Here is a 23825-nt window from a genome sequence, read left to right as displayed (position 1 = left end):
GATTGACATAAAAGATTATCAGTGGCTGCAGCTCTAAATTCTGAAGATAGTGTGTATTATATTTAGATTTATTTCAGGTCAACTTTACAGCTTTTCTTTCCTTTCATTTGTTGGAATGAAACTTTTGACTCTAACCTGTGATGCTGGTGAGTATCTCAAATTCTTTGTGCATTTTTTTGTTTAATTTGGAATTCAAACTGCAATCACACACCCAAAATAATCAGCACCATTACTCTATTTACACACTCCCTGCTGTTCTGGATGTAATGTGTAAGATTCACCGCTAGATGGTGCTGATGTCCCACGACAGCGGATGCCATCTGACTTTGGGAAAACAGCGACGATGGTAGCTGGACTCCAAAGGTTCGAGAAACCACACGACCATTTGAAAAGTTTATTTCTACCATACACAAACTGTACAACACAGCGCATATCTGCTTATTATGAAATAGTAAAAGTAATCGGAAGTTTCAATTTACAAACTACCTCAACTGAAAAAAAAGCATTACATTTTAATGTAAAAGAAAAGAAAAATACAGTACAATTTCATATCATACTAATATCGTTCCACAAAAAAGCATTTCACATTACAAAACATCAAATACTAACAAGGAAAAAAATAAATATTATTCACAAAACTTCCTGAGCAAACAATGTGTGGTATAGGAGTTGAATAAAGGAAATGAATAAAGGATTGTTAGGTTTAAAGAGTGTGATTCAGTTTTTTAAAAGATTAGAATTCTTTTTAAGATACTGAATATTTGGATAAAATAGGGTCCCATTTTTCTGTGATTTGGCTCGTTTGCTGTTTCCCTGTTTTCATCAAAACCTCCCAGGCTACATGTCTTTGACTTCTTTTTTTGCAGAAATGAAAAAAATGTATTGCTTAAATAAATTCACTTTAACCAGTGGATTAACCTACTGTAAGGCTGAGGGATTCAAAGGTATGGAACAGGGACGTGACCACCCTTTTTCTTGTTGTTTTCGTTGAAGTCAGGGACAGAGGACACAAAATTATTTCAGTGTGAAAGTGCAATTAATGCAAACAAAAAATTAATTAACAATCAACCATATGTTTTAGATTCTTAAATAACATCTTCCCCCTCTTGAATTTAGTGATTAAAACTGAACGGCATGATGTTGTGGTTCCATTTTGAAACAGCTACTGTTAAAATTCGCCTCGAGAGGATTCTAACTTTAAAACTGGTTGAAATGTTAAGGCCTGTCAGCAGTTTTAGGTAAAACAGGAGCAGAATCATTTTTTTGTCCTTTCGTCATGCGAGCGTAAATGAAAACAAACATCAGACTTTCAATCTCGGTCATGATATTTTCAAAACTTGGCTCTGAGATTACAGCTACTGAAACAACGGTATTCAAACAGTCATCAGGAACGGGTCCTCCTATGAAAATAATTGTACTGTATAATAAATCAGACACCATCCACATAATACTGTCCTACCACAAAACATATTACTTGTATATTTTTATGGATTCATATACATTTAGGCACATACTATGTGCACACTCCAACGTGTGTGTGCACAGAAGGCAGTTTAATATCTATATTTTTATTTTTTTTTTAAAAAAGAAAGACATCTTGACAAAGTGAATTTGTAATTTTCGTTGCACTCTTCTTGGGGCACACTTTGCAAAGCAAAATCTGACATTCAGTTCACCGAATGATGTTGCATCTTTGCTCAGTGTCACCTCCCGGTTGCATTCAGCTGTTATTGGTTGAATAGAAAAAGGTACAGTACTGTTGCATTGCATTTTATTTTTATCTCACTTTGTCCTACCATACATTCAGTTTCCAATAAAGAAAGCAAAAGCAATGCTTAAAAATATTAATGCTTAGTAGTTTTGGTAAGTTTTGCTTTGAAGGGAGATTCAACTTATGATCTAGTAATAACAGTAATAATAGTATAGGTTTTTCAACACTAGATGGCGAAAGTATGCCATGAAACTGGAATGTGTTTCTATATCATTTACAATGTGCAGAAAGTCAAACAGATTTCTCAAATATTAAGCATTTACAATTCAAGAAATAAATAAAAATCAAGGAAATAAATACACTGATGAACAAATATAATAATAAATAGCGATAATATAAGAATGACATGAACACATACAGATTAAAATCAAGCAAACCATACAAAATAATTAAGTGCAAGAGAGGGGTAAAAAATCTCACCAGGATGAACATATCAAGTGAATGCAGAAACAGTAAAAGCATTACAAATCTGGCTGGTAATTTTCTCAGTGCAGTGTGTTTACTGGGAAATGCCAAACACATTTCCAAAAGCCTTGTCTTATACATGCAGCCGAGCCAGCACTCTTCAGTAAAATAGAGCTATCTAGTGCCATTATCCCAAGTCAAAGAAACCTCTTGGTAGCTCTACAGCTTAAACATGGATGCCCTTAATAGCCTGTTTGATATTATCCAAGAGGGCCTTGCACTCCGGAGAGTATTCATGCTCCGAGTTGTTGTACATATCAGTTAATGTGTTCACATAGGCTTCAAAATTATGCTCACTGATGGGTCCCTGCAACAAAAACATGTTTGACCATTAGTGAAAGCAGCACAGCAGAAATGACGATTTGAAGAAAATTAGATTTCTTTCAGGACAGGTTTGACATAAAGAGTTGTGGTGCAGTGTTCAAGGCTTACGGTACCATTTGAGGCAGCTGAATGTCTGTTAGACTGTTGATGAGAGCTTGGCTGAGGCGAGCCAGCTCCTTCAGAAGGCTGTCATTGTGCTGTTCGATCATCTTGTTTTCCTCCTCAATTGTCTTCAGGTTACATTCCATTGAAGAGATCTGCTTTCGGATACAAATTAAGAGGAAACTCATCAAATTAAGTGAGCTACGACTTCAAACTTTAGTTTTTGAGACACGCTCATCAGAATAAATACTTACCTGGGTTTGGAGTTGCATCATGTCTGCTTCGATTTTCATGTTGGAATCATTCAGTTCCTTGATTTCATGATCCAAATGTTGAATATCTTCTTTGTTTTCGACACCTGTGTTATAGGACATAAACCTATTTGTCATGTTCCGCCTGAAAGTACTAATATTTCTATGTTTTTATACATTCAACTACTCCATAAGCGTGACTTGTCTTGATGCCGCACTGTGTCAGTGTAACTTACCACTGCTGGCTTTCAGTTTGATAGTCATCATCTCTTCCTCTGAGTGCTTCTTTTTGATACTCTGTGCATTCAGTGGGCAACCTGACAAGCTAGTCGAGTAGGCCACAAAAGACAACTTTAGTTGGAAATATATCACCAAACCAAAAAAGCTTACTCTAAACAGAGAGATTGTGAATGGAGGTCAAGGTGGCAATGTACAGTAGGAATGCAACATGTTGACCAGTCGTTTTGTTCAGAGATAAAATGGAGGACAGACGACCTCACCTTCTGTGAGTGGCAAACACATTATTGGCGTGTCCAAGGCCATTGCAGCCTGGCAAGGGACAATGAGGCAGTTCTTGTTTATTGGCCTTCCAGGCAAAGGGCAGCCCATTGACAGAGGACTCCCTCTGTCTTTTGGCAGAAAGTGGACAATTGCCTGCACTGCGGTGGGATGTGTATTTTCCCGATATATGGCCCTGCCCGTCACATCCAAGTACTGGACATCTGTCATGGAGACACACAAAGAGTTGCGGACATTGAAAAGCTGCGCACACCACAAAAAATTTGAGCTAGCTTGCATTTATCAACATTGATGTGCTGCGGCTAAACAAAATCACTCAACTGCACAAAAATATCAACTACTTTGTTGTTAAACTACAAAAAAAACTGAAAAAGAAAAAATAAATCATTAAAAACAATCTCTTTCAGTAACTAGACCGGAAGATTTGTTCACCATTTAGTTGATTAATCCATCCAAATGCTGATTAAAAATAAAGTCGACAAAACTAGAGATGGACTCGAAAAAATCGCATTAACTATAAGTTACTAATCCACCAAAACTTGAGTTGGAACGAGCGCTCTGTTCCTTTCAGCACAGACATTTTGAGGGGAGTAATATCTGTGCCTGAAAACACGAGCAGAACTCATGCAGAATATCATTAAGAGTTTGTCAGTTGGATTTTCAGGCCTGTTTCCTGCAGGTCAGTAATGGAGTGACATGAATTACAGATAATTGTCATGTTTCCCCTCATGCGAAAGAATGTAATTTGGAGGTTGCTAACCCGTTCCCTTATTGACAAAGGTGAAAGGTCACCTGAGATGATACAAATGGTACACATGCCATAGAGTGCTGCCACAAAAAGCCTGTTTCAGCATTTTGTTTCTCGACTGCATGGCAGCACTTAGAGGACAAAACAACACCAGTCCCATTACTTACATCTACTACAGGTAGGTAGCTTGATGCAAGGCCCTGAGACAATGGAGGCATGCCATATGGCCCACCATTTACAATAATCTAGGGACATTTGCTACCCTCCCCCTTTCTCTCCCTTTCTCTCTTAATGTGCATGAGATCTACTCCAGTCTAATTCCTAAGCTCATGGCCTTGCATTAGTAATTAAAAAGAAAAAAATCTGGGTCCAGATGTATAAGTAAACAAAGGCTCATATATCTGACTTTGGATTTAAACTGCAAATCAATTACATTATCTTTTTTTTCCAATAACACTTTCACAGACAAAAGTGATTAATGGAAATGAGTATAATGCCATCTGCAATTCAACATTTTCTTGATATACTATAATTATAAAGAAAGCACTTAGTGAAGAGTTATAAGCCAGATATTCCATTCACAAAATAGGACCAACACAAAACCCCGGAAAAATCCCACAAAAACATGCTGCTAATCCTCTGGAAAATAATTCACTAATGTTAGGACAGGAGAAGAATTATTTTCTTTGTTTAACTTAATGGCCTGCAGGTATATTGCACAAAAGCAGGACGCAGTTTCACTAGTTTATCTTATTTTTAACCTAAAAACATGACAGCCGAAAGAGGACAAAAAGCTTCTTACTTAAGCTCCAGCTCGTCTTTGTCATCCTTGTTTGGTGTGAGCTTCAAACCTCCTTTTCTGGCACGTGGACACCCTGACAAGCTGAAAATGATTGGAGAGGGATATGCCATGAAGGAAACTCTATTGACGAGGTATATTAAGAGCAAAAATAGGACATGAGCGGGCATGAGCTACATGGAGTTCCAGCTGTACATATTTAAATGGATAGATAGATAGATAGATTCCATTAGAATCCATTAAAAGAAGAAATCACAAAGTGCAGCATGTTTTCAGTATAAAGTGAGACTTTCCCCATCTGTTTAAATGCCATGCATCTGACAAGTATATTTCATGCTCAGTTGTGATGATTCTTCTCTCCTACCTTCTGTGTGAAGCATAGTTTCCAGTCACATGTCCAGATCCATCACAACCAGGTGTTGGGCACCTGCAGGTTGAGAGACACAGACACCAGGTGCTTTTTACAGCAAAGGACTGCGAGCTGGGCAGCAGATCCATGCTAATATGCAGAAAAGTAGCACAAATAGCAAAACAAATCCATGTTGAGTACATAGAAAGCTTGCACAATGTGCAGTAGGTAAGAAATGGAGGAACGGGGAGGAGAGGAAAAGGAGAGGAAAACGCGCTGAAGCAAGAAGAAGCTGTCTAATTAAACGTTAAAAAAACGTGTTGTTTTTTTTTAGCAACAATAACAGTTTTCAGAAAACATACTTTAGTTCCTGAGAGTTCGCTGCCATCAGTGATTTGAGTGTTTTGTCAGCCAGGGGACATCCAGACACACTGGAGAGAATAAAGAGCTAAGAGTCATTTTTATTCACTCTTTGGTCACTGTTGAATTAAATAATCTTAACACAATGTCTCAATACATATTTATAGATTTTTTGAGAACATAACTTTGCTTCCTTCCCTCAAGAAAGCCTTTTCTTGACACTACATATTAAAAAAGGGTGTCATGAGAATGTAAGAAGTCTACAAGCTGCAGTTTTTTGACAAGTTTTCAGATGTAACAGTGAACCTAATTGAATAATAAGCATTGTTTCCCTTGTCTGTATATCTTATAACTGGTGCTTATCAGAGTGTAATTAATTACAGTACCTCCGATGTGAAGCATAATTCCCTGTCACATGGCCGCTGCCGTCACAGCCTGGGGTCGGACAGCTGCATGGGAACACAAAGCATTTAATATGCAGATTACTCCACTTCCCACAGACTTTGCCAAGCTTGAACTGAAGCTTTCTTTTACACTGAGAACCTTTTCATGGGCATTAAAGAAAAACAAGAGTTAGTACAGCCGGAAGTTTAGTAGAAAATTTTTGATTACAATCACTTTAATAACGTCTTTGAGCAGCACTGAGGAGATCTGAGGGGGTGCTGTGCTGCGGAAACTAAAGGATCCTACTTTCTCTTGTGAGGAGACCCAGCAGAGCATGCACTCTAACTACAAGAGTGAAGAGTTGTGTTAAGCTTGTACAGGACATACGGGGAGAAAACTCACTTTCAAATAGAAACAATTCTTCTCCACATGAACCTGCAGACATACCAGTTACAATCACATGTGACACAGGGAGTTTAATTTATGTGCTTTGACCCACTTAAATCAATCTGCTCCATGCTCTGGAGTTACATTTTTTATTATTAATACTGACCATCTGCCAACTAAAAGGGAAGATCAGATTACACATATTTGACCGAATAAAGATGCTGCAAGATTTTGCTGCCTAGCCCCACATACCTCAGAAGCTCTTTCTTTGAATCTCGTAGTAGCATTTTGGCTTTGGAGCTTAAAATACTGCCGTCTCCTTGATAGTGTTGGTCCTCCAAGGAAATCTGATCATAATCCTCCTGCTGAGAAAGGAAAAAAATAACAACATGGTCTTAAGTGTCCTAAATGTCAAAACTCACTCTTCAATGACCTAAAAGTGAATAATTATTGAAATCCCCGTGTAATACTCTTAAAACATTTGCTTGGGTTAGAGTGCAAGGCAAAGAGATTAAGTGTATGAATACTTCTACTGCTGTAAACCATACATCCATTTAAAGTCACACTTAATCCACAAAGTGTTTATGATGTACAGCCGAGGTAAAGATTTCTTTTTTTTTTTCAAACAGACAAGATCGTGCTGTCACCAGATGTTGTCCAAGATTTTAAATCAGGTCAGTGTTATAACTCATTTCTACTACACGAGGGCCACCTTTAAAACCCAGTTTAAGTTTAAGACCCCATGGCAACATTGTGGAGAACAGATTAGCATTCATCCTCACTGTCAGTATGTTTTAATACGTTTTCTAGATCAACACATCAGACTGAAGCTGAAAATATCACTGTAAACGTTCTTGCGAGCACCGTGTGTCGATCAGTGGGAAGAATATGGCGTGTTCTAACTAACACTGATAGACAATCATTTTCTTTGTTACTATTTCAGCAGCCTGAGGGGAGATTTTATATTCTTTTATACAGTTTTTAAGCTATGTCAGGTATGTTATGTTAACTACATTTATTGTAAATGTAATGGAATTATTTTCAAACAATCTGATATCCTTATGACCAACGACAAATTAATATCCTCTTTTTTGTTTGATCTTATTATCTTTTTCTTGATTCCTGTGAGTGAAGACAAGGATACGAGATGATATTCTGAATTACTGAAAATGACATTTTCTCCCCTTTCCTTGAAAGATGTATGTAATTCAGTAATAATTACAGTACGGCAAAAATACATGTCACATTTAACGCCAATTCTTGCTGACATAAGCATGTTTGTGCTTGAAAAACAAATAAATTTGCCTCACAGTGAGGGAAAAATAGATGTAATCTCTGATAAACAAGTCTGTTTGACTCACACTATAGCACATAATAGTTTTTAATACGATCATAAACACACATTTCAAGTGGTATACTTCAGTCAAGATACAAGCTTGTAGAAAGTTGCATCTCTTACTTAAAAATAACTCAAGCACAAGTAAAACGTCTTATCAAGACAAGGTAAGTAATATTTAAATTGAAGGAAATCCAACAATCTTTCTTACAAAGCACCAGATAATCGATTCATACATCAAACAAGAGCAACAGTTTTAAATTAGTTGAATATGTTGATTTCAGAGGAAAGTTGCAGAAATGTTTTGGATTTATAGGCAATGGAATAAAAAGGCCCAGTAATGTTATCTATAAAACTATGATCCTACTCTGTGGTGACTCTAACTGTTTGTTTTCAGTTTGTAGAGCTGAACAATTGTATTTTTTAAAGTTGTGCATCATTTGTTCCTAACATCCTTCACCACTTGCATTTTTTTTTTTATATTCCTGGTAGCTGCTGTGTTTGATTTATTTACCTCTTTGTCCTGTAAAATATGTGCTTTGCTGAAGTTGACAGGGATGGCGTTCTCCCAGCTGTCCCTCTCACAGAGCGGCTGGTAGAAGGCGGGGCTGATGAGCATGCTCCCGCCCTTGGCCACATTGGACTCAGGAGGAGACAGCAGGTCGTCGGAAGGTGGCTTGGTCTGGGCTTTTCCGTTCTCCTTGCTCTTCTTCATACTCAAGTCCAGAGTGCCATTTTCGTCCACCTCTATGAGCATGTCCTACAGACAGAAAAGTTAAATGGTAATCGTTCAACAGTTCAGATGTGAAAAAGCTAAAGAAGGCGGAAAGTGTTGCAGCGACGAGTGTCGAAATGTTAAAACAAGGATAAAAACTGAAGTCATTTTCTAATTACACTCACAGGAATGTAACTAAGACAATAAGATTCCTGATTAACATGACAGCGGTGATATGGTAAACTTGCACCCAAACACACTTCTCTGTAAACATGAAAAATGACTTGAAACAAAAAGAAAACAATGTTTTTAAATAATGCATACAGTGGTTATCTCATGTCAGACAAAGTACCGAACTAAGCCAACGTTAATTCTGCTGAACACACACACACACACACACAAAAAAATATCACTGGTGTGTAGTTTTTCTGTGACAGCTGTGTCATCTGTTTTCTAGGACACACAACCAAGATGGCAGCTGGGGGTGGAGAGAGGGGAAGAGGGAGAGGAGGAAGAGGGGGGAGGGAGGGGTGCTGGTTTTAGGTCACCATTATTATAACAAAAAATTAAAAAGCTTAATGTGGCATAAGTCTCCCTGCTGACAGATGTACTCGTCCTTTTTGTGCTGAAACGCAGTAGCATGATGACTTATGACTGTTTTAGGGTATTAAAAGTTGTACCTCATTAGATGCTGAAATCCTTTTCCATAAATGAAACTAATTACTCAAGCCATATGTTTCATTAAACCCTATGCATCATTATTTTTTTTAACAAAGTGAGGTCTTTCAATGAATCAAAGAGATGATTTTCGTGAACACTGGATGTGGCTGTCCAGTTTAATTATCTGGCTATTTGACAGTGATGATGTATACCTAATGAAAATGACATTGGTGCACAACTGAAGGATGCTGAAGTATTTTATTTAAAGTTATTGTTAAATAATGTCGGCTGCAACAGAAATAAAATAAAATAAAAAATCTGCATACATTTTTTTTATGTATTAATTATCAGTTATTTATCAATATTGCAATTTAAGTCCTGCCCTGGATAATTTGGCCTGTTTCACTGTTGTAGCAGACAGTGTTTTGGTTATGTCTGAATGTAAAATTTCAGTAGGTAATATACTTTATATGCATGCAAGTTAAAGCTTCCGACCACATTTAGCACTCTAAATATGGCCCCTTTTTTCACACAAGAAAGCTGTTCTTCAATTTGTACGTCTTTCCAAGACAACTAAGCTGTAAACGAGAACAGATGATTAACTTGCTAACACTGTTTTATTCATTCAGTGGGCTGGTACCTGGTACAGGGCCACATTCTCGGCTCAACAAGCTGGGAGACAAGGATCTGTGCTGTGTAGGTGTGTAAACCTTGAATCATCTACAGTACAGTGTGCACGTATGTAACCCACAGAATGTGATCAATATTAATCATGAAGTGAGTTGGGAAAAAAAAGTTGAATACAATGCCATGTTGGACATAACAACAGAGAATTTGGATCAGTGCGAATTTCCATAAAGAGTTTGGATTTTGTGTGAATTAAACTTTTGATATGTTAACTCCTTTAGCTGGTTGGCTTAATCCATTAGAATGCTTTTAAAGATGATCTTGTGTAGACACATAGCCTATGTTGGATCAGATCACTAAGCAAAATATCCTCTGCCATCTGCAGTGGGCAAGATGAGTTTCCAGACAAGACTTCAATGTTTTTACATGCCAGCTGATGTCGAAACAAAACACAGTGCCACATGTTTTACAAAAAAAAAAAAAAAAGAAAGATGAGTAGTTGTAATGAGGAAAGCAGACTGATATCATTTTGTTCTTTTGTTGGGATTCCACAAATTTTTATTTGTGTACATTAAAGCTGCATAGAGTGAGGACCTCCTTGTTTAACTGCCAGCCCAGTGCCGAGTTCTGTTTTGCGAGATCCCGTCTTTTGATGTCTTCCCTTTTTTATACACAAATCAGAGTTTCTTTAAAACGACCACATTAAATACCTTTCCAAGTGGTCTTATTTGATCACCTTTGTAGAGGTTGCCAAGGGCCGGCCAGTGACAGCCTCCATGTTCTTCCGGTAGCGAGTAGAAAGGTTAAGAATGGCGGCTGTGGCTGCTGCCGCCTGGAGACCGTCTTCTTTTTTGAATTGTCTCTGTGGACTGTGCTGACCGGAGGTGGGCAGGTGACCACCCGGAGCGCCAAGGAAGCCAGGATACCGCTGAGGTGCTAAAAGACCAACAAGTAGCAGACAGTTTAGTTACTGGGATTCCAGGTGTTTTTTTTGTTTAAGATTTGAGAGTCTGAACATAATTTTTTTGACACAAAAAATTAAAGCAGTTCTTAACAATATGTAGTTGAAGTACTTACAGTATATATCTCTAATTTATATATATATATATGCACTACATTGCTTTACATGACATGTAAGAACAAGAATAGAAACTTACAGTCAGGGTAATGAGACATTTCCTGGTCATGGTTGGTCCCCAGCAGTGGCTGTTTGCCGAAGACCTGTGCATCAAAGCTGGCATAATCAAAGCGGATTCTGCTGTACTTGACCATATCTTTTGTGAAGCTAGTTTGTAAGGCTGCTACTGGATGAGAGAGCCTGTAGTTCAGCTGGTTCATTTCAAACTTCTTTATCAAACCAATGGGCCTAGAAGCAAGAAAATACAAAAACGTGCTTTAATATATGTATTCATAAAACAATTGCGTAAGAACATATGAGAAAGGTGCTCAAAAAGTAAATGAAAAGCAAAAGAATTGTGAGTATTTAGCTTAAACATTGAGGCATGCCAGTGCTTTTGTACACATAGAGTCTGGAATCTGATGTGTGTTGTAGATCCACAGCCAGGTTGCCAGACTAATTAATATAGTAGGAGTGGGCCTCCTGCCCATGATATATCCACAGGGAACAAAGAGTTCTGCTCTTTTATCATCTCTAATAGAGAGGAACTCACAGAAAACCATTGCTTATGTCTGCACTGAAACGTTGAATTAGACTGTGTGTTCAGCTGGGATCAGTGAATGAATTCCACACACTCCTCAATAATAATAGTCTTTATCAGTTTTTTGCATAACCTCAACAGCGAGTGTGGAACTTTAGTCCACTAGAGAGCTGGACTGTAATTATTTTGTCTACATGTAACCACATCGAGAGCAGTAAAAATCCCAAACGTTGCCAGGCATTATACCTCGGTGAGCGGTCAGGTGTTTGTCTGCACTTCAGGCTCTCATCCTGAGGTTTGGAGACTTTCACTGCAGCGGCAATGGGGCAGCCTGAGAGACTGGATGGGGAGGAAATCAAACACATTAGTCTAATACAGTAACTCATCTATAAACGGGGTACAGGTCTTCTAATGGCTTATTTGTGTAGCTCTACCTCCGGTGGGTGCTACGGTTGCTGTTGACATGGCCCCTTCCTGTGCATCCGGGTGTAGGGCACTTGAGTACGTTCTCGTGCATGGCCAGAACTGAGGGGATGACAGAGAACAGACCAGACGGACGACGTGAGCTTAGATCAGGGATGAAAGAGCATTTTCAAAGCAATTCAACAGGCGAGACACAATCAAGTAAGTAAACATATATACTGAGAGTTTTGGAAACAAAATATACATTTTCATGTATTATATGATGATTTAGATATCTGGAACATTAGAGCTTATAGAGTAAAGATCCTACAGAGACAGATGAAACAAGTAAACAGCTTTCTCATTGTGAGGAATGCCGCAATGTGGCTGAAATGTAAATAGCTTAGTGCAAAGAGGAGCGAAACAAGACAGCTGATTATTTTCTTCAAAACAAATGCGTTGTTAAAGGTTCGCTCTGCATCCTTAGAAACTTCTTTTCTGTACATATCCTCCAATTAGTTTGGTGGAGTTGTCTATTTATTTTTGAATACTGCGTTTGCAAGCCCTTTGATTTGCAAATACTGCCTCCAGTCTAAGAGCATGTGCTTTTTTGAAAAAGTTAATTACTTTTTCTGTTCCTTTTGTAACATTACTGTTTAATGTTGAATGTTTGTTGAATTATATTGAAATGACTTAACAATCGCCAGTGTAGGGGGAAAAAAAAGAATTCAATATTCAAACATTACAAGACATTACGAGAAAAAGAAAGAAAAGGAAAATCCTTTAAGTTTATTTTAAAAGTTTCTTACACATCTTTGAATTGAACTAAATGTATAAGCAGGTCTTTTTTGTCTTTGCGCTTATGCTAAGAGGATTTCAATTACTGTGGTTGATTGTAAATAGTGAAACTGGCTGTTTTTGTGACTATAAATCATCCACCGTGCTGTGTGTCTACACAGAGCTGTTTCTGTGACTTACTCTCAGGGGGAACTCGGACTTTGTGAGGACACCCAGACAAACTCCTGTGATGTGGGTACAGGCCTGTAACATGACCAGTGCCATCACAGCCAGGAGTTGGACACTTTATATCCTTTTTATCAGTCCGTGGAGAATCTGTCGACACAGAAGATTTCACAATAAATCGCAAGACAGAAATGGTGTTTCTTTGTCTTATATGTGGAAATGATTAAGTGTAAGCTACACATAATGCTTTTGTCCTGTCTTGAATGTATGTCGCACACAGGCCAACGGATTGAAGTATGATGCAAAACCAGATACATTTTTCACAACACGCTTCTATTAATCTGTCATTTTAGTTAAGGCTGCAGTTTAACAGAGAGCATTCACTTCTTAATGCCCATCCATCGAAAGATTACATCTAGGATTACACATTTAGCTGCAGTCATTTGAAGAATCAGAGGGAAACATGAGAGGTACATTAGGAGGATTTAAGACTTATGGTCATGGTTAAACATTCAGTTGATTCCTAGCAAAATCCAATATTCTGAGTAGCACCAATTCCATCAAAAAAAATTGTTCTTCTTTATTTTAGTCTGTTTATTTATTACTTTACTTGTTGCCAAAATGTTTTTAGTCCTTAAGAGGATTTCCACCCTTTGATTCCCACCCCACCCCCCCTCCGCATATGCTTCTTTTATTCTTTTATGTGTTTTTTGAGCACCCAATCTTCCAAATCACAAGTGGTCCATTTGATTTACACAGGAAGAATGCATATGTGTTTTTCTTTAGAACAACATATTGGATGTAATTTCCTTTAGATTAATACCTTTCCCTCCATTGTAGTTAAATCTGTTGTCTATGTCCATCATCCTATGGTGCCTCCTCTCCGTGGTCATTTGCTCCATGAGGAACCGGTCCATTTCTCTGTAGGCGTTGTGCAGGACCTGTCTCTGCTCTGTCTGCAGAGCGATGCTCTGCTCTAATAGGCTAAGGTTTACTCTTCCTCGACTCATCTCAAGGCCTCTCTCTTGGAGGCCTAGAGCCCAGCTGTCAAGCCGAGGTGGTCTTTCCGCCTCTGCCTCCCCATCGCTGTCATCCTCGGTGGGGAGCAGCCTGTACCTTAAAGCTTCAGCTTGAAAAATACTTGCTCTACTCATTGGGCCACCTAGTTCTGCGAGATGCTCTTCTTTCACATGGCTGTTCCTAACTGTAAGGTCTTCAGAGGCCCTGGAAGGACTGCAGTTTGAGCTGTTCCCCTTGGCAGACAGAGACAGAGGCTCCCACTCAGCTTCCCTCATATCTCCGTATGGACTCTGTGGAGATAATGTGCCGCTCATCCTGTCTTGACTTTGGTCATCTTCTTCATTATCAAGAAGCTCCTCATCATCCTCTGCCATCAGTGGTCCAGATGTGTCTAGCTCATACTGAGGAGAGCCATTAGACGTAACTTCTGACCATCTGAGCGAACTGCTGGACTTTCCTGCAGCATCAGGGCAGGTGTTTTTGTTAGCCACTCCATTGACTTCTTTAAAGTTTCCATCTAAAACAAAAAGACAACATTTACTCTTGTGTCAGCTCAAGTTTTAAGCATACCAAACTTGCTCTGTTTTTGCCCTTCAGTCACATACATGATAAGAATTGCATGTCCTTGGTAATCTTCTTCAAATCCCTTTAAGGTTTTAGATTTTGTGTTACTTCTCTGGAAATATTATCTTGAGAAAAACATGTTTTTATAACCACCTAAAGGATTTATAAGAAAATATGTTGTAATGGTCGCCGTCAACACTCATAAGGTTGGGAGATTTCAAAGTAATTCAGCCACATTTTATAATACAAATATAAATCTCCCTCCTGCAAGTTCAATGCGAAACCTGGAGATGAGGAGCACAATTGCTTTCCACTTTGTTGTTGTCTCAATTTGGAGCAACAACCCAATTTAGATTTAGAGCTAGATTATGAAAGGATTTGCTGTGCACTGGGCACAAAACATCAGTATTTTTATTTATTTTTTATCAGTTATGTGTATTTTTAAGTGCAAGCTGAGAGGCAGCATGTTGTCATCTGACAAACTGATTTTAAAAACACATAACTGCTGTTTCTAGGGACAAGAACAGGAAAAGTGAGCAATATTCCTGAAAACACAGATGGAGAAAAATCAGACATGGATATAAAAGATAAACAAAATCCCTGCGATATACGTGTGTGTGTGTGTGTGTGGCAGATAAAGGTTTAGGTCATACACTTAAGAAAGAAAATAAAAATAAGAATTAAAAAATGGTCTCTTTGAATAATATTTGTCAGAGCAGTTAAAGTGTGGAAGCTGTGCCAAAAAAAAACGAACGGCTTATTTAGTGAATATTGCTGAAAAATGCAAACATTCGGTTTCATTTGATTGCATTCTTTTAAAATCATCTACAGTCTCTGGAATTATGAGCATGTCTGTTTTTAGTGGTTTTTTGTTTTTTTTGGCCTCCTCTATTTTTTTATGGGTCTTGGAGAGCTGGATGTTACAGCACACAGTTGATCTTATATAAGAGAGGTTCGGTATAAAGATATTAAAAGCCTGTGACAGACAAATGGAGGCTGTAGATTATTTAAGACAGAATTTTAACCAGTCAAAAGAGCTTTTCTTATAGCTCATATTTTTGTTGATACTGAAGACATTTTTAAATCTTTGTGGGTGTGACAAAACAGTTTTGATGATGCTATTACAACAAGTTAATAGAAATCTATCGTATATTCTTTGGAATTGAACTGCTATTTTAAATAATCCCTTTTCTTTATCTTATTTCATTTTAAGTACTCTCAATAATTCAATTTGTACTGACCTCAGGCCCGCCATCTTTTAGAATAAATCCCAGTCATATGCACAGAAAGCCAGAAGACTCTGGGAAGCCTGGTCAGTGGGTTACGGTTATCCCACAAAATGCATCTAAAACACTTTCTTAACACCACCAATCATATTAAGTCATGGTCAGTGATTAACAATGGAAAGCTATCATCTGGATTGATTTAACAAAATCTCTCTTGATCCTCCAAAACCATTCAAACTTAGGCGCTATTAAAGGTCTTTGGACTATGAGGCTTTTTACTTTCAGCAGGCTGGAATTTAGGTCTATATCCATTTAAGTAGCCAGACATTAGAGACCAAACCAAAAGTAGGATTCAATAGATTGAGAAGATAGAGATGGATTGTGAAAATCAGATCACACAGTGCACAGAATTACCAGAAAGCTGTGACTTATTAATGGGAGCAATGCACAAACTTAATCCTTAGCAAAGGGGCTTTAAAATAACAGGCATTAAGTGGTGCTCATGAAACAAAACTAATTATTTTTTTAAAAAGAGGCTCCTGTGCCTTGTTAAGTGTAAGGAAGTTTGACATGTCTGGTTTTATGTGTACTTTTTACTTCAGTCAACGTTACATTATGTCAATATTTTCTGCTTTGAAAAAAATTCGAAGAAGAGGTGTCTGAAGGCAAACCCTGTTGAATGAAAAATTATAGCCAGTTACACGTATTTACATTTATGAGGCAAGCAACAAGGGTTTTTGTTTTTCATCCAGATGGACTTCCAAGCCTGACACAGCCGCATACAGTCAGACGAGCGCACACACACACACACACACACAAACACAGAAGTGCAGTGAAAAAAAAGGAAAGGGATGGAGGAAAAAAACTTGGATCCCTCTGGTGGTTTGTGTGTTGGAACAGGTGAACAGTTTGTACTCCAGAATAGCCATTACCAGCACTCTGCAGCAGGGCTGCAGTTGGCTGGAGTTGAACGCAGTGTGGCTCAACCAAACAAGAGGCTTATTTTCTCCCTTTTTGTTAAAATGCAGATATGACCAGCTTCCTACAGCAGAAATTCTTTCTGCCTTTGACTTTTCCAATTTAATTTTTTTTTTAAATCCCAACAATAACTGCAAAATATGTTCAGAATGACTTTATTAATGTTTGTATTTGCTTGACATATTGTCATGCTGACTTTTTTTCTTTTTTCTTTTTTTTTTTTTGTTTCTGTCCGGGTTTTGTTTTTGTTTTAAATCAACTCTGCTAAATATCAGTTTCAATTAAGAAAAAATATACGGCAGTCAATTAACAATAAAATGAAAAAGTACAATACATGGTAACAAAAAGAAAACCTGATGATACACAGTGAATTACATAGATAATTGTAATGTAATATGAACCCAGGAAACAAATAAATTTCATTTCCAATGAATCCACACAATTCAGTGAGCTACTCTCCTAGTCCATTTAACTACACACATGTGTACTATAATGAGCTGTAGACATTATGCCTAATTATGTATTAGACTGTGTTAGAGGGCCTAACAAAAGCTTTTGAAAGGGACAATTACGTTTGTTGCTTAGTTACATCGTTAAAAATATACCAAATCAGAGCAGATTATAGTGGGTGAGAATGCACATGTACACCACAAGCATTGTTGCCAAAACGCACAAAATTTGGTTCATTAGAAAGAAAGAAAACATTTTTGCTTGAGTAAAGGACGGTGCCATAAGAGAAAATAAACAATTTAAACTGCTGTGGATAAACTACTCTGGAAAAGGAAATTTTGTTAGAAAAGAAAAAGGAAAAAAAAAAATAGCCTTGAAAAAGGGAAAACTCATTTGTTTTTCCACAATAGGCAACTTCAATAGTATTCTATATAAAAGACTGAGGGAAGTTTAATTCAAATCAAAGTGAACTGGTGCACGCCTCTGTTCCGTTTTTCATTGTATGGATTCAATGGGTTTGGACTGGCTATTGAAAGAGGACAGATGAGGGGTCTGAAATCTGGCCTCATCAAAAGGGGGTAAAACCACGCCAAAAATATCATGGCAGATCAGCCGTCAAACTTCAATTTGTGGATGTGAGACACAACTAATATGGACCCAGCAGTGTAGTCTTTCACTTCCACTGCACAATGACGGCGGCTGCTGGCTGATGGCAGAGGGAGGGAAATATGAATGCAACAGATGGGATTTTAAAATTCAGCGTCAATTGTTCATCAAAACAGACAAAACAACAGGACATCTGTTTACCTGCTGGAGTGTCAATGTTCCTCAGCTCTTCTTTGTCCTGTGGCGGTGCCAGGTCCTCACTCTCCTCTTCACATGCCTCACTGGGGCTGTAGTGGCGGGGTTTCATCAGCAGGGACTTTCTCTTATTGACAGGAGCACCCTGCACCCCTTCCTGAGCACTCCTCTTCCTCGCCATGGACCCATATGGGCTGCACAAAAAGCAAAGCAGGGTCAGAGGATGCCTTGGGCTGCTCATTTTAAAGGTCCAAACAAAACAATTTTAAATCAAGACTTTCTTTTAAGTGTTATGAAGTTAAAGCCCTTTTTATGGACCGCATGTAAGACCTTCTTTTCCATCATGACAACAAAATGATGTGTTTACATTGTAAGATCTTACCCGTTGGTCTCAGGGATGCATTCTGTCAGCCCTGTGTGACAAAGAACAAGAAATTAAAGATGAACAAGTCGTGTTTACATTTCCACCACAGCAGCACAGCGTTTGCCAACATATTCTTAATCAAAGGTGCACAGCCACTTGCTACTTTTGGGCTAATGCAAATGAAATTTTACAATGCCCTGTAAATATTTGTTTTGTGGATAACGTTTTAGGGATGTTATGAACTGGGCCAATATCAGCCTTTTACCATAGATTTTACAATACCACCTTATCGGTATAATCAGCAGAAGGGTGTAGAAGTGGACTCTTCATCGATCTGAAAAGCTTCTCATTCAGTCTGCTCATCCTTTGACAGTATTAACAACATGATCTAAAAGGGTAAATCAATTTTCCTAGAGGCCTGCATAAATCTCATTCACAAGTTCTACCACTTCTTGCCTGAAGCACAACCAGTAAAAACACTTTTTTTATGAATTTCCCCACATGTCGTAATAGCCTCAGCGTGAGCAGGTAAAACCTCAAAGGCCCCGAACACTTGCATAATGACATATTCAGAGGTTTTCAATCACACAATCTATACACAATCCTTAACTAGTTTTAGCCTGTGTTTCAATTTAATGAAGTTATTCCCCTCTGAATAATGAAATGGCGGTGCAGTGCTCTTCAGACCGGTAAGATAATACATAAAATTGACAGTTATAAAGTTGGATTGTTGAACTGATACCCCTAATCCATGGATAAGTGGAATGTGTGTATGTGTGTACACACATGCATGTGTAGCTAAAAGCAAACTGAAATGAAAATTTGCACTCACCTGTGCAACCGTTACATGTTTTATAGGTTTGCTCCTCGCCTTCAGAATCCATCTGTAAGTAAACCATCAAACGTAAAGGGAAGCCAATTAATTCTTTTTTATTGATTTATCTTTATTGTAAATGTGAAAAGGCTTCAACACTTTATAGATTATTGCTGATTAGTGGCTGGTAAGCTGGTTGTCACCCAGGGCTTTTGAGCCTCAATGTCCATCTTTGTGCACAACAACATTACAAAGAGCTTCTAAAACACTGCTAATATGCAAACACATAAAGTATAATATGGGGGATAAAAAAGTTTCAAAAGTGTGTAAAAACATAATGACACCAAATAATGACATTTAAGTACAGACAGCACCTCATAGTGTGTGTTTAGACAAAAATACTTGCTAAAATCCATCCACTCTCGGTGGCTGTTGCTTGTGGATCCCAAATAAAACCTATTAAACATAATTATTCCAGGCTGATGGTGGCATATAGTGGTCACAGGCCAGTGAAATCTGTGAGTCATAGGATATGCTGTTACTTTTCCCTGGTAATGGGAAACATGACTCCTCTCTCTCGTTTGCTGTTGTGATTGAAGGCACTGACCTGTCATACATTTATAATAGGGGAGCAGGTGTGGCAGTGATGGACCTTAATTTCCTTTAATAAACCTTTTATGTGCCACACTCTTAATGCCACGCTGGGCCCTCAGAGGTCCTGCTCATAATAGGTTCATTACTTTTGATTACTACAGCCTATTGAGACAAACAACTCCCAAACACTATAGATTACATTCTGTAAAAATGAATGTACCTCATTAGTTTGTAACACTTTTCCACACAGACATGCTTCAATATTTTGTTTGAATTTGTTGGTCTGAAGGCAAAATGTTGCTCTTACACCATGCAGCCTGAGATTATAACATGGACATTAATCAAAGTTCAAATGATGTTATCAATGTATGAAAATATCACCACTGACTCACCAGGGTTTTTTTTCTTCATGTGACATTTTAGATGTGTCGTTCTTAGGTAGATGTTAAAGAAAAAAACTATAATTTCATTGAATTTGTTACATTTTTACAGGTTTGAATATTCTATCCAATCAAGAATGATGTCTGTTAAAATCACATTAAGCCGCCATGAATTGAATAATTGTGAAAACACACAGAATAAAACTGCTACATGAATTGATTAAACATATGAAATGGTTTCAGTCCTTCATTTTATATCTAGTCCCATATCTGTCCATCCAATGAAAAACAATTAGTTTGAACTGGGTTAATGCTGTTTCGTATGCTTGGCTGTATCTCTTTATTTCTATTCTTTTCAAACGTAGGCTACGTATAATATTCATTACAGACAAGAAAGAGTGAAATTTTACTCTGGCTCTGCTTTTAAATGGCATCAGACATGCATTTATGTTGCATGGTTAGCAATTATGTTAATTCAGTAGTAACAATACAATAAAGACAGGCCCTGGAAGACATTTGAGGCGGTCCTACTGATTTCCTACATTATGGACAAACTTGAGATGCTGAGCATTTTTTTTTTTAAAGCAGAAAAACATTTGACATTCACAAAGTCTTTTTTTCTTTGTATAAAAGATCTATAAATGGATTTATACTACACGTTTATTTTCTACTGTCTCAGTCTGTGTGAACCCATAAGAAGAGGCTGAGTAATAAATTGAACATAAATAACAATATAAAAAAAATAATAGTTGTGCATGGACAAACACATATGTCCCTATGTATGTAAGATTTACATAATATCATATTTCTTTTCAATGCGTTATTGTGGCTTCTATTATTATCATATGTTTCTGTTACGGCAGTACACATGGTCATCTGAATGTTGTTTCACTGGCTAGTTGTTGGCTTGTTTTACATACATTTAATACATTTTGTGGTTTTCATTTAACTTACAAAGAATGTCTGAAGAGGAAAAAAAAACATTTTAAGGCTGATAACAGTGTTTGCTTTGCTGAACGTAACACCTTACATCACCATTGAGCATTGTCCAATGCACGTGGCCCTTCTATTTTTTTTTTAATATTTAACGTGTCTCATTGTCATCTACTGGTTCTCATTGATTGTTCATTCATTTAGACATTTATAAGTTACATTCACCTGGGCATTAAACATGTTTGACAAGAATATGTTCTTTTTTAGTTGAAGCTGCGATACATGTCTTGAAACCTCAAGGCTTTTTAATGAAAAAAAATAGTCAGCATGGTTTGAGAGAAACTTTTTCAAGTGCAAATCCAGTCGAGACAATATTTCAACTAAGGCCGTCTTCACTTTGCAAAAAGCAGATTCAGCAATAGCTTTTAAAGAGTGTATTATCTGCCAGCCACCCACAGCTCTGCATAAGTATAAAACTGTCTCAGTTTGAGATCATTGTGGTCAAAAGAGCTTTGCCTCTCTCACCACTTACAGAAGTATGCTTCTCATCTAAACACTGTTACACAATCATTCATACCCTTTTCATCTCCGACAAAACTTGTTTTACTTTATATTTAGAATTGAAGCTCTGTCTGTGTACCTCCTGCAACAGATTACTTACCATTATTTGTAGTTTTCCAAGTGCTCTGTAGGATAAGATGCCAGATCCAGACTGTTCACCCCAGCTGATGCGTTCACAGTTCTTATCTCTCAGAAAGTGATCATGTAATTCATTATCTATAACAGAGAAAAGACAAAATTGTATTCAATTTCCACTTATATTCTGTAACTTTTTCATATGACGGAAAATCTATTATAAATCTCCAAACCGAGACTTGGAGAATTTTTACTGATACATTTCCATCATTGTGTGACGTTGATGTAAACACGCAGTACGAAAGAATTGGAAAGAGCATATTAATATCTCACACGGAATAAGGAACATGATGCAAATTGATTGCTTGACAGAGATCAAATTGCTTGCTTCTAATTAATACAAAATACCCAAGAGGGAAAACATGCATGAACACAATGAGTACATTAAGCCTCTTCACTTCACAGATCTTATTATGGAATTATTTATTTCTGTTAGCTTTGAAAAAATAGAAATAAAAAAAACACACACACACACACACTCACACATCCTCTTAATTATAGCTCATGGAGCGTTTCCCCCCCGAAAAACAAAACTGGGGGAAAAAGGAGGGGGTGGCTGAGGGGGTTATTCACTCAGTTTCATTAGCATATGAAAAAAGACTTAGCCTACTACTATTCGGGCCGGTTCGTCATCTGCTGAATCATATTTATACCCCCCAACACAGACACACGCACAAACACACTCACACACAAGCCCCAACATAAATAAGGACTGTTTCCCTACGAATAGAGCAGATTTCTCTTGGGGAAAGGAGGCAGCCTGATGCTGAGAGTCTATGAGATTTTCTATGTGTTAATCTGGCTGCTAACTGTCCTTGAGCCCAGCCCATTCCCCCCTAACCCCATCTGCTAACATTCCCACCACAGAGGAGAGAATGAGCTGCGACTGGGGATGCAAAAAGGGAGAGACCTTCCCAGTCCAGCAATCATGAATAACCATTGCCTCGCACCATTATCAGAAAGCCTGGATCCAAGCTGAGATGGTGGAGAGCAAATGTGTGTAAAACACCCGACGCTCCTGACATTACTCGAACCACACTCTCACGTTTTGTTGTGAGTGATGCTATTATTATTATTTTCATATAATGCCTTATTAATACGCTGCAGCTGCTGTGGATATTCATCACTGACCTTGAGTCTTTGTGTCCCCCTGTTCCCAGCTTATCCGTGCACTTGGGACGCTCTCATATAATTAACACAGACATTATTGTGATAGAGTGAAAAACTCTGTGCTGATACCTCATCTTGAAACCAATAAAGCAGGCCAGAGCAGCAAAGTAAGATTCTGGAGACCATAAAATTAATTACATTATTTACATTTCCTTTAGATAGGGGGTACAGGCGAGATGATAGAGGCAAATGAGATTACACAAAATAAGATTTCAAAATGTCAGTGCTGCACTCTCAACCAACCAACTGTTATGATTAGATTACTCTTTTAATATAATTACTGTCTTAGGCTGTGTGTGGAAACAATGCATACATAAAAAAACAGGAGCCACATATTAACTGATTCCCATCCTTCTCTCCATGAGTCTTTTTCTCTTAACCTTTCTTCAACAGTATCATTTTGAATTATAGGTAACGGATGGGTGCTCTGTGCAAGGTCACTGTCTGGTGTGTGTTCACCCCCTCCCCTCTCTCCTTGTTTTTGTTTCCTCTTCCAGAAGCACACTGAGTGAAGGGTTAAAACTGGAATGGATTTAATTATGGAATGAATGGAATTATAATGCGCCCGCAGCAAGTTTTCCTCCTTATTTATTAAAGCAGCTGATGGGCCAGGTTTGATGAGCCACTTCTGGCATAATTGAGTCATCACACAAAGAGGGTTCCTCGCATTCAGAGTGGTTTTATCAGCAGCAAACAGACCTGATTACTGGCAATTACACTCTGATCTAGGGGAAGGAGAAAAAAAGGGTAAATGTGCGGGGTAACTTTTGTGTTTATAGTTTACCCCGGGAATAATTTTCACATTAATTTTACATGCTAAGTGTTTTCTGTTTATGTACAATAAAGAGCAAACGGCAGGAGATGGGACCTTTTACTTTCATATTTCCTTGTAATGAAGGTCTATGTGGATATATTTGAATGATCACAATTGATATGTTCCCCCATAGGAGGTTGGCATGTGCAGAGAGTGAGCTCAACATACAGCCTGTTTAGCTAAAGCTAAAAGGTGAGCTAA

General features: G+C 37.9%; 1 protein-coding gene across 2 annotated transcripts; it reads right to left on the bottom strand.

The window, feature by feature from the left end:
* Nucleotides 1-412: 412 nt before the first annotated feature.
* st18 (ST18 C2H2C-type zinc finger transcription factor) lies at nucleotides 413-21688 on the bottom strand. 2 transcript variants are annotated; one of them, XM_072364415.1, is made up of 21 exons: nucleotides 21606-21688; nucleotides 19056-19107; nucleotides 18242-18272; nucleotides 17866-18053; nucleotides 13644-14357; nucleotides 12836-12970; nucleotides 11890-11980; nucleotides 11702-11794; nucleotides 10955-11163; nucleotides 10534-10733; nucleotides 8310-8555; nucleotides 6712-6824; nucleotides 6075-6137; nucleotides 5691-5759; nucleotides 5344-5406; nucleotides 4983-5063; nucleotides 3414-3635; nucleotides 3150-3238; nucleotides 2917-3020; nucleotides 2674-2820; nucleotides 413-2543 (listed from the first exon to the last, which is right to left on the bottom strand). In XM_072364415.1, exons 1-21 carry the CDS (start codon nucleotides 21606-21608, stop codon nucleotides 2403-2405), a joined length of 3054 nt encoding a protein of 1017 aa, XP_072220516.1. In that variant the 5' UTR covers nucleotides 21609-21688; the 3' UTR covers nucleotides 413-2402. The 2 variants fall into 2 exon arrangements, with proteins under 2 accessions (XP_072220516.1, XP_072220517.1); XM_072364416.1 differs by having other exon boundaries at nucleotides 2674-2817.
* Between the last annotated feature and the right edge of the window lie 2137 nt (nucleotides 21689-23825).

The sequence above is a fragment of the Leuresthes tenuis genome, unplaced genomic scaffold (assembly GCF_036924035.1).
Source record: "Leuresthes tenuis unplaced genomic scaffold, fLeuTen1.0.hap1 SCAF_14, whole genome shotgun sequence".
NCBI lineage: Eukaryota > Metazoa > Chordata > Actinopteri > Atheriniformes > Atherinopsidae > Leuresthes > Leuresthes tenuis.
This window is presented reverse-complemented; position numbering and strand designations above follow the sequence as displayed.

Bases quoted from the DNA above. Each gene is read 5' to 3' on its own strand.
- st18 (XM_072364415.1), bottom strand. The intron at 18,054-18,241 runs GTAAGATCTTAC...CTTTTTGTGCAG, and splicing joins TGCATCCCTGAGACCAACGG to CCCATATGGGTCCATGGCGA. The intron at 11,795-11,889 runs GTAGAGCTACAC...CTCCCCATCCAG, and splicing joins AACCGTAGCACCCACCGGAG to TCTCTCAGGCTGCCCCATTG.